The sequence below is a fragment of the Lithobates pipiens genome, unplaced genomic scaffold (assembly GCF_037356315.1).
Source record: "Lithobates pipiens isolate NorthernLeopardFrog02 unplaced genomic scaffold, aLitPip1_a1.2 Scaffold_22, whole genome shotgun sequence".
In the NCBI taxonomy this organism is placed as follows: domain Eukaryota; kingdom Metazoa; phylum Chordata; class Amphibia; order Anura; family Ranidae; genus Lithobates; species Lithobates pipiens.
In genome coordinates, this window is record NW_027507784.1 from 39,066,203 (window position 1) to 39,077,448 (window position 11,246).

At 44.9% G+C, this 11,246-nt stretch overlaps 1 protein-coding gene across 1 annotated transcript in view; it reads right to left on the reverse strand.

Moving 5' to 3' along the window:
* TLCD3B (TLC domain containing 3B) overlaps window positions 1–11,012 on the reverse strand; it is a 63,780-nt gene extending 52,768 nt beyond the window's left edge. Inside the window, exon 1 of the mRNA XM_077447394.1 lies at window positions 10,654–11,012. Within this exon, the coding sequence (XP_077303520.1) occupies window positions 10,654–10,778 (125 nt within the window). The 5' untranslated portion in view covers window positions 10,779–11,012. The remainder of the gene's footprint in view (window positions 1–10,653) is intronic.
* Window positions 11,013–11,246: the final 234 nt, after the last annotated feature.

The following is an 11,246-nucleotide window of genomic DNA, read 5'->3' on the forward strand; positions in this document are numbered from 1 at the left end:
TATAAACCAAAGCAGAAATCTGTTGGTATGGTACATTTGCATTGCAAGCCAAAAGTAATTCAATAGAAAAAATAAAAAAAAACAATTGGTGTGGTACTGTTGCATCGTAAGCTAGCATAACTATGCTGATGTTAGAACTCAATCCCTTAAAGTGTATATAAACCCTAAAAATGAAACTTTCTTCCATGCTCCCTTTTGGCCTGTTAAATATACCATTGAAAGTGTATTGTTATATCTGTTCAATAGGTGCAAAAATGACCTGTTGATCCTGCCAGAAATGTAGTGAGCTGATAACTTCCTGTGCTCTCTCGCTGTGCTGCACTCTAAGCCCTCAGTCACCCCTTGTAGCTTCAAACCGCTCAGCAAGCCGAATCCCACACTTTCCCATGGTCCAATCTTTCAAATTTGAGCGTTCAATCACCTGCAGCTCACACCTGAAGCGTGAAAAGCTACATAAGCTAATTTTGAGGCAGAATGTGGTGTTTTGGGCCCCACTGACTTCACGTCATGTGTTTTTTTTTTTTTAGGCGCATCAATAATAAAAGTCTATGAACCAAAAAAAGCATGAACCCACCCCCCATAGGTGTGTGCATAGGCATGCAAAGGGGGTGTGCCAGGTGTGCCTGGGCACACCCTAATCACTATATGTGATGTCAATTCCCCTACTGACCGGGCTTCCCTTCCCCCCACCCCGCTCCGCTGTGCATCTGGCTTCCCTCCTTTCCTCTTCCCACACCCCTATGGGTCTATTGCATTAGGGCAATGATGGTGAACCTTGACACCCCAGATGTTTTGGAACTACATTTCCCATGATGCCCAACTACACTGCAGAGTAATGTAGTTCCAAAACATCTGGGATGCCAAGGTTCACCATCACTGCATTAGGTCGTGCAGTCCAATGCTGGAACACATGGTACTGATCTCTCACTGTGTTTATTCAGAAAGGGAACGGGCCGGTAAATTACATATTTACCGGCCCCTTCCCCGACTCATTCTAAAACATCCCCTATGCAGTAGCAGTCGATGGGAGAGAAGAGGAAGGAAGTCGGAAACATTCAATCAGAAAGAGAAGGGGCCAGTAAATTACATATTTACCGGCCCCTTCCCCGACTCATTCTAAAACATCCCCTATGTGTGCCTGCAGCAGTAGCAGTCGATGGGAGAGAACAGGAAGAAAGTCGGAAACATTCATTCAGAAAGGGAAGGGGACGGTAAATTACATATTTACCGGCCCCTTCCCCGACTTATTCTAAAATATCCCCTATGTGTGCCTGCAGCAGCAGCGGTCGATGGGAGGGAAGAGGAAGGAAGTTGTAAACGCTGCAGGTGGGGGAGCCAGGGCAGTAGGGGGGATTTGCTCTGCACGGGGTGATTAGGGTGTGCCCAGGAACATCTGGCACACCCTGTGCACAAGCCTTTGCACAAAAAAATCACCTACCTAAGCTGAAGTGTGACTAGGGACTTATAAGTTACATTGTTCCCAGCTCTCCTTGTGAGCTATAGAACATCTCCCTCCCATGGTATGGAGATGAGGAGAGGGTGAGGTGTTCTGCAGGCCTAGAACACTCTTTGGCCTATATGCTGTTCCCCCATGTAGTACAAGGAGTGAGTGTCGTCACCCTAGGTTAGGATGTAGGTTATTGGCAGGATCACAAAAAGAAAAAAGAAAACTAATGCCGCTACCATTTCTAAGGACTGGTGTGCATCAATATAATACATTTCTGGGTTTAAATTCAATCTATCATATCTAGGTGATCCTATACTGATGCTCTAAGTGTTCAGCGCAGTTTTCATTTTCTGAGTGCGATAAACATTCCGAAAAAAATCGGCTTTTGTGCCTCTTCTTTCTACACTGCGCACTAAGGAAAGTACATGTCAGCAATTACCTGACAATAAAAGAAGACACAAATACAAAGTAACAAAATGTGCTGAGCAAAGCAACAGGTAACAACCAATATGGTGTACTGGTGGGTCAACAAAGGAAGTGTATGTATCTGAATTCATCATAGAAAACCTTCTCGGAGGCCGCACCATACACCAAGTTGTATATCGAGCATATTTGTGCGCATGCGCTGTAATCCCCCCAGCTCAGTGTGCACTGCGGCTTTACTTCCTATTAAATCTGACCTCCAGCATTTACTTCAGTCTTGCACAGTTGTATCGGCTTCTCCCCTGGACTAAAATGGCTTACTGTGATTTCACCGAACACTGTGAGCTTCTCACAATGTGCAATGGAAGCTGCAGCAAGTCAGACAGAGCCCTGCCTTATTTCCTGGCTGAAGGATCATCTAGCACAGAGATATGCAATTAGCGGACTTCCAACTGTTGCAGAACTACAAGTCCCATGAGGCATAGCAAGACCGGGACAGCCACAAGCCTGACACCCAGAGACAGAGGCATGATGGGATTTGTAGTTTTCAACAGCTGGAGGTCCTAAATTGCATATCCCTGATTCTATCACATTCCTCCCCGGTGTTCTGGCATATAGTGTCCTGCCATCATATACTGTCCGCACCGTACTGCACATGTGCAGCTCTTGCGAAGTACGGAGCAGAAGAAGCTTCCGAAAATCTCCGAAGATGAACGGCGCCAGCGCCGTGAGTGGAGGTGTTAGCCCCACCATCTAAGGGCTGGCAAAATTAGAGGACCCCTTTTATAATCCAACGCTTTGTCCACTTGGATGGTGGGGGTGGAACCTGGACTCACGGCGCAGACGCCGTTCATCTTCGGGTATTTTCGGAATCTGTGTGTGCTGTGTACTGCGCATGCGCAGTACACAGCGGACACTATCCGATGGGGGATTCTATATGATAGGACACCGGCCTCACTTTCCCTGGCCCGCCCCTTTCATTCATTGGATTGCAGTACAATCATGGAGGCTCAGCGTCACATTTGGGCATTATCTAGAGTGGTCTGCATGTAATTACATCCTGCCTAGGAAAGTCCATTCCTACACATTAACACCCAACCATCAAGGCATTTTGATATTTGCATAAGAGCCAGACCACGGCTTACAAGGCAGTGCAGGGAAACCTCCCAAACATGACACCAACAGCAAAAATACCCGACAGTGACTTGAAAAGGTATTCATACCCCTTGAAATTGTCCACATTTTGTCATGTTACAACCAAAAACTTTATTTTATTGGGATTTTATGTGACAGACCAACACAAAGTGTCACATAATTGTGAAGTGGAAGGAAAATGATTGTTTCATTTTTTTTTTTTTACAAATAAATATGTGAAAAGTGTGATGTGCATTTGTATTCAGCCCCCTTTACTCTGATACTCCTAACGAGAATCTAGTGGAAACAATTGCCTTCAGAAGTCACCTAATTAGTAAATAGAGTCCACCTGTGTGTAATGTATTCTCAATATTAATACAGCTGTTCTGTGAAGCCCTCAGAGGTTTGTTAGAGAAGCTTAGTGAATAAACAGAATCATGAAGGCCAAGGAACACACCAGACAGGTCAGGGATAAAGTTGTGGAGAAGTTTAAAACAGAGTTAGGTTGTAAAAAAATCTCCCAAGCTTTGAACATCTCACAGAGCTCTGGTCAATCCATCATCTGAAAATGGAAAGAGTATGGCACAACTGCAAACCTACCAAGACATGGCCGTCCACCTAAACTGACCATCCGGGCAAGGAGAGCATTCATCAGAGAAGCAGCCAAGAGGCCCATGGTAACTCTGGAGGAGCTGCAGAGATCCACAGCTCAGGTGGGAGAATCTGTCCACAGGACAACTATTAGTTGTGCACTCCACAAATCTTCCCTTTATGGAAGAGTGGCAAAAAGAAAGACAGAAGTCCTGTTTGCAGTTTGTGAGAAGCCATGTGGAGGACACAGCAAACATGTGGAAGAAGATGATTTGGTCAGATGAGACCAAAACTGAACTCTTTGGCTTAAAAGCAAAACACTGTGTGTGGCAGAAAACTAACACTGCACATCACCCTGAACACACCATCCCGTGAAACATGGTGGTGGTAGTATCATGTGGTGGGGATGCTTTTCTTCAGCAGGGACAGGGAAGCTAGTCAGAGTTGATGGGAAGATGACTTGAGACCGGGGCGGAGGTTCACCTTCCAGCAGGACAACGACCCGAAACATACAGCCAGAGCTACAATGGAATGGTTTAGATCAAAATATATTCATGTGTTAGAATGACCCAGTCACAGTCCAGACCTAATTCCAATTGCGAATCTGTAGCAGGAATCGAAAATTGCTGTTCACAGACGCTCTCCATCCAATCTGACAGAATTTGAGCTATTTTGCAAAGAAGAATGGGCAAAAATGTTCCTCTCTAGATGTGCAAAGCTGGTAGAGACATCCCCAAAAAGACTTGCAGCTGTAATTGTAGTGAAAGGCGTAGTGTAGTGAAAGGCGGTTCTAGTATTGACTCGGGGGGCGCCATACAAATACCCCCCCCCCCTCCCACACACACACACACACACACCCATACACACACTTTTCACATATTTATTTGTAAAAAATTTGGAAAATCATTTATCATTTTCCTTCCACTTCACAATTATGTGCCACTTTGTGTTGGTCTATCACATAAAATCCCAATAAAATACATTTAGGTTTTTGGTTGTAAAATGACAGAATGTGGAACAGTTCAAGGGGTATGAATACTTTTTCAAGGCACTGTATATAACCAATAATAGCAAATAAATAATAGCAATAAAAAATAAAAAAATAACCTAGATAACCAATAATAACATAAAAAAAATAACCTAGAAAGAAATAACCTAGATAACCAATAATAGCAATAAAAAATAACTAAATAAAACCAATATATATATATATATATATCTATATAGTTGCACTTTACATGGGAATTTCCCCAGAGCTTTGTGAATGCGATAAATCTCAGCTGACTTTCATCATCCAATCACGTGCAACCAAAAATGCAGATTTAAAAAAAAAAAAAAAGTTTTACCTCATTCACTAAACTCTGGGGAACATTCTGTTTTGAAAATCAAACTTTCCTTGCAAAGTGAACATCCTATTTGCCTTTAGTAAATCAACCCTACAATGCTTTTAGCACACTTTTGACAGTACACACAAGATACTGTTGCAAATGCAACTTGACATAAATAAGGTATGTATATATTATATAAAGACAAACACAATATACAAACATATGTATGTAGTATATAGATATCATATCTCAGACCTGTATGCACAGTGAAAACCTGAATATTAGTTATTGACACTCATACACAGTGTATACCTCTAAATATATCAGTCACTGATCCCTATACACAGTGTATACCTGTCTGTATATATCCCTGCCCCCTATACATAGTGTATATTTGTCTGTTCATATCAGTCACTTACCCCTACACATGGCCTACACCTATCTGTACACATTGGTCACTGATCCCTATAGACAGAATTTACATGTTTGTATACAATGATCGCTGACCCCTATACACAGAGTATAACTGTCTATATATACCAGTCGCTGACCCCTATACACATCACATACCTGTCTCCATATATAGGGCACTGACCCCTATACACATCACATACTTGTCTCCATATATAGGTCACTGACCCCTATACACATCACATACTTGTCTCCGTATATAGGTCACTGACCCCTATACACATCACATACTTGTCTCCATATATAGGTCACTGACCCCTATACACATCACGTACTTGTCTCCATATATAGGTCACTGACCCCTATACACATCACATACTTGTCTCCATATATAGGTCACTGACCCCTAGACACATCACGGACTTGTCCCCATATATAGGTCACTGACCCCTATACACATCATGTACTTGTCTCCATATATAGGTCACTGACCCCTATACACATCACATACCTGTCTCCACATATAGGTCACTGACCCCTATACACATCACGTACTTGTTGTCATATATAGGTCACTGACCCCTATACAGATCACGTACTTGTCACCATATATGGGTCACTGACCCCTATACACATCACGTACTTGTCTCCATATATAGGTCACTGACCCCTATATGCACCTTAAACATGCTTGCATATATTGATCACTCGCTCCAATACATGGTGTATACCTGTCTGAATATATCAGACACTGACCCCTATATGCGGTATATACTGTACCTGTCTGTATAGATTTGGACACTGACCCCTATACACGGCATATACCTCTCTGTATATATTGATCACTGACCCCTATACACAGCATATACTTTACCTGTCTGTATATATCTGTCACTGACCCCTATACACATTATATATCTGTCTGTATACTGTATATTGATCACTGGCCCCTATACACAGCATATACCTGTCTGAATATATCAATCACTGATCCTTATACACATTGAATACCTTTCTGTATATATCTGTCCCTGATCCTTATATACATTTTTTACCTGTCTGTATATAATTGGACACTGACTCGTATACACAGCATATACCTGACTGTATATATCAGTCATTAACTCCTATACATAGTGTGGACTTGTGTCTACAACCAGAGTAACTATCACTGAAAAGACTTTGTATCCCCAGTTGAGTGCAGCTGATACATGGTGACCTGATGTTGCTACATTGTTATTGTAGACACGCTGTATATGTGGAATACATGTCCTATGTTATGGAGTTCAGGTATTGTTTTCCCAGCATAGTAAAGATGGCAGATGATGCATTGATGTCAGTATACAGTGTGCCCCAAATACAAAGCTGCTGGTACATAGCATACACCTGGATAATGCTACTACCTTGTATATCCTCTATAAGGAAAATAATACATTGTATCCCCAAACTGAGAAATATAACCAACATGATGAGAAATATAGATAAATTCCCATTATACTGAGAACTATACATTGTATTCCCATTATATTGAGAATTCCCAATACGGTGGGAAATAAATATTGTGTTCCCAAAATAGTGAGAAATATACATTGTATTCCAAATATAGTGAGAAATATATTCCCAATATTGTGCGTAATATACATTTTATTCCCAATATAGTGAGAAATATATTCCCAATATTGTGAGAAATATACATTGTATCCCCAAAAAAGAGTGAAATATACATTGTATCTCCAATATACTGATAAATATATCCCCAATATAATGGGAAATGTACAGTACATTGTATTCCCAGTACTGGTCCCAGGGCCACACAGATACACATGCCCCTATATATTGACAATGATACATTGTATCCTGTGATGTCATCAGCTGATAATCCTCTGTATCCTCTGTATAGTGAATGTGTGCTGTTTTGGTTATGGGGTGTCATAACGCCTGTACAAAGTACCCTCTCTATAGTGAGAGTTATACATTGATATTATGATTTGGGGTACCCCCAGTATAGTGAGAATAGTTTGTTTCCACCATATAGTGTACAAAGCTTTACATTATATCATGTGATACTCCTCCCAGGTGCAGTGATACAATGTATACTCTGTATAGTGACAGTGGTAGAGTGTAATCTAGTTATGGGAACACATGGTCTGTACAATGTTCACTCTGTATAGTGAAAGTCTTCCACTGTATACCCCTATGTTATGATCCTGGTACAGAGTACCCCATCATAGTGATAATACATTGTATCCTCTCTATAGTGATATATACGCATTGCAAACTCTGTATAGAGATACAGATACATATTGTCATCCTACATCCTGCCATGTGTATAGTAATGGTGCAATGCATCTTGGTATAGAGATAAAGATTCATTATATCATCTATAAAGTGATCCTGGTGCCATATGCCCTCTGTATAGTGATCCTGGTGCAGTGTGGCCTGTGTATAGTGATCCCGTGTGCAGTGTGCCCTCTGTATCTTGAGCCTGGTGCAGTGTGCTTTCTGTATAGTGATCATGTGTGAAGTGTGCCCTTTGTATCTTGATCCTGGTGCAGTGTGCCCTCTGTGATCCTGGTGCAGTATGCCCTGTGTGCAGTGTGCCCTCTGTATAGTGATCCTGGTGTAGTGTGCCCTCTGTATAGCGATCCTTGTGCAGTATGCCCTGTGTGCAGTGTGCCCCCTGTATAGTGATCCTGGTGTAGTGTGCCCTCTGTATAGCGATCCTTGTGCAGTATGCCCTGTGTGCAGTGTGCCCTCTGTATAGTGATCCTGGTGTAGTGTGCCCTCTGTATAGCGATCCTTGTGCAGTATGCCCTGTGTGCAGTGTGCCCCCTGTATAGTGATCCTGGTGTAGTGTGCCCTCTGTATAGAGATCCTTGCGCAGTATGCCCTGTGTGCAGTGTGCCCTCTGTATAGTGATCCTGGTGCAGTGTACCCTGTGTACAGTGATCCTGGGGTAGTGTGCCCTCTGTATATTGATCCTGGCCCAGTGTGCCCCCTGTATAGTGATCCTGACCCAGTGTGCCCCCTGTATAGTGATCCTGATGCAGTGTGCCCTCTGTATAGTGATCCTGGTGCAGTGTGCCCTCTGTATAGTGATCCTGGTGCAGTGTACCCTGTGTACAGTGATTCTGGTGTAATTTTCCCTCTGTATAGTGATCCTGGCCCAGTGTGCCTCTGTATAGTGATCCTGGCACAGTGTGCCCTCCGTATAGTGATCCTGATGCAGTATGCCCTCTGTATAGTGATCCTGGTGCAGTGTGCCCTGTGTATAGTGATCCTAGCACAGTGTGCCCTCTGTATGGTGATCCTGACAGTGTGCCATGTGTATAGTGATCCTGATGCAGTATGCCCTCTGTAAAGTGATCCTGGTGCAGTGTGCCCTGTGTATAGTGATCCTGGCACAGTGTGCCCTCTGTATGGTGATCCTGGCCCAGTGTACCCTGTGTATAGTGATTCTGGTGCAGTGTGCTCTATGTATAGTGATCTTGGTGCAGTGTGCCCTCTGCATAGTGATCCTGATGCAGTGGGCCCTCTGTATAGTGATCCTGGCACAGTGTGTCCTCTGTATAATGCCCCTGATGCAGTGTGCCCTGTGTATAGTGATCCTGGCCCAGTGTGCTCTCTGTCTAGTGATCCTGATGCATTGTGCCCTCTGTATAGTGATCCTGGCGCAGTGTGCCCTGTGTATAATGATCCAGGTGCAGTGTGCCTGTGTATAATGATCCAGGTGCAGTGTACCCTGTGTATAATGATCCAGGTGCAGTGTGCCCTCTGTATAATGATCCAGGTGCAGTGTGCCCTGTGTATAATGATCCAGGTGCAGTGTGCCCTCTGTATAGTGATCATGGTGCAATGTGCCCTGTGTAAAGTGATCCTGGTGCAGTGTTCCCTCTGTATAGTGATCAGTTTCTATATAAATCTATATTATAGTTTATAAATGATGCAGTGTATGTGTGATGATGGTGCTGTATAGTGTATATAGTGTGTAGTGTTGATGGTGTAGTCATTGTAGTGTATGTAGTATAGTATATGATCCCCAGTATATTGGTGATGTCAGTGTGCCATGTGCTGCTGAGTATGACCCGTTGCATTATAGTATATATATATATATATATATATATATATATATAATATATATATATAAAATGGCCCAGTATAATGTCAGTGGGCAGAGTACAGTAATGATGGTGCAGTGGTATATAGTATATAGTGTACCCCCTGTATTTCGGTGATGAATGTCAAAGTGCTGTTTATAGTGAAGATAGTGCAATGTAATGTATGTATTGTATAGTATAGTGTATATATAATGTGTATAGTATATAGTGCCCCCACTGTGCAGAGTATAGTGATGGTGCAATATGATGTAGATGTTCTCCCCTGCCCTGGTGATGATGGTGCAGTATATATATATAGTGCATAGATATAGTGCCCCCCGTGCTGTGCTATGTGATGTGCGGCATGCCGCGGCTGGCGGTGCTGATGTTGCGGTGTCGGTGGTGTTGGTGTCGGTCAGGAATGGAGGAGGTTGGGATGTCGGTGGTGTTGGTGTCGGTAAGGGATGGAGGAGGTTGGTGTGTCGGTCAGGGATGGAGAAGGTTTGGGTGTCGGTCAGGGATGGAGAAGGTTTGGGTGTCGGTCAGGGATGGAGGAGGTTGGGGTGTCGGTGGTGTTGGTGTCGGTCAGGGATGGAGGAGGTTGGGGTGTCGGTGGTGTTGGTTTCGGTCAGGGATGGAGGAGATTGGGGTGTCGGTCAGGGATGGAGGAGGTTGGGGTGTCGGTCAGGGATGGAGGAGGTTGGGGTGTCGGTGGTGTTGGTGTAGGTCAGGGATGGAGGAGGTTGGGGTGTCGGTGGTGTTGGTTTCGGTCAGGGATGGAGGAGATTGGGGTGTCGGTCAGGGATGGAGGAGGTTGGGGTGTCTGTCAGGGATGGAGAAGGTTGGGGTGTCGGTGGTGTTGGTGTCGGTCAGGGATGGAGGAGGTTGGGGTGTCGGTGGTGTTGGTTTCGGTCAGGGATGGAGGAGATTGGGGTGTCGGTCAGGGATGGAGGAGGTTGGGGTGTCGGTCAGGGATGGAGGAGGTTGGGGTGTCGGTGGTGTTGGTGTAGGTCAGGGATGGAGGAGGTTGGGGTGTCGGTGGTGTTGGTTTCGGTCAGGGATGGAGGAGATTGGGGTGTCGGTCAGGGATGGAGGAGGTTGGGGTGTCTGTCAGGGATGGAGAAGGTTGGGGTGTCGGTGGTGTTGGTGTCGGTCAGGGATGGAGGAGGTTGGGGTGTCGGTGGTGTTGGTGTCAGTCAGGGATGGAGGAGGCTGCGGGTACCTGGCGGCCACGATGTCGGCGTTGGGTTGGTCTCCCCGGAAGGTAGGTATCCCCCGGAGCCCGGCCCTGGCCAGCAGGAAGAGACCTGGGAAGAAGAGGCTGCCAGCCGCCAGGACCAGGACCATGGCGGCACCGGGAGGAGGAGGAGGAGGAGGAGGGGGGCACTAGGCACCGGGCACACAGACAATGGGGGCAGAGGAGTCCGCTACACTCATCTACAAAGAGGGGAGAGCCGGGGAGGGAGGAGGAGAAGGAGGAGGGGAGGAGGATGAGCTGTGATGGTCCCCGCACTGAGTGAGGAGGATGCCTGGATGATGAGCAATGACACGGGGACAGCCGGGAGGAGGAGGAGGAGGAGGGGGATCACTGAGATACCACCGCCTGTCCTAATCCAGCCTGACATGGTTCTTCTCTAATCCCCCCATCATCATCATCACTGGGGGAGGGGACCACAGACAGGTGACACTACACCCAACATTGTATATACATCACCCAATACTGTACACCCAACATTGTATATACATCACCCAATACTGTACACCCAACATTGTATATACATCACTCAACACTGCATATACATCACCCAACACTGT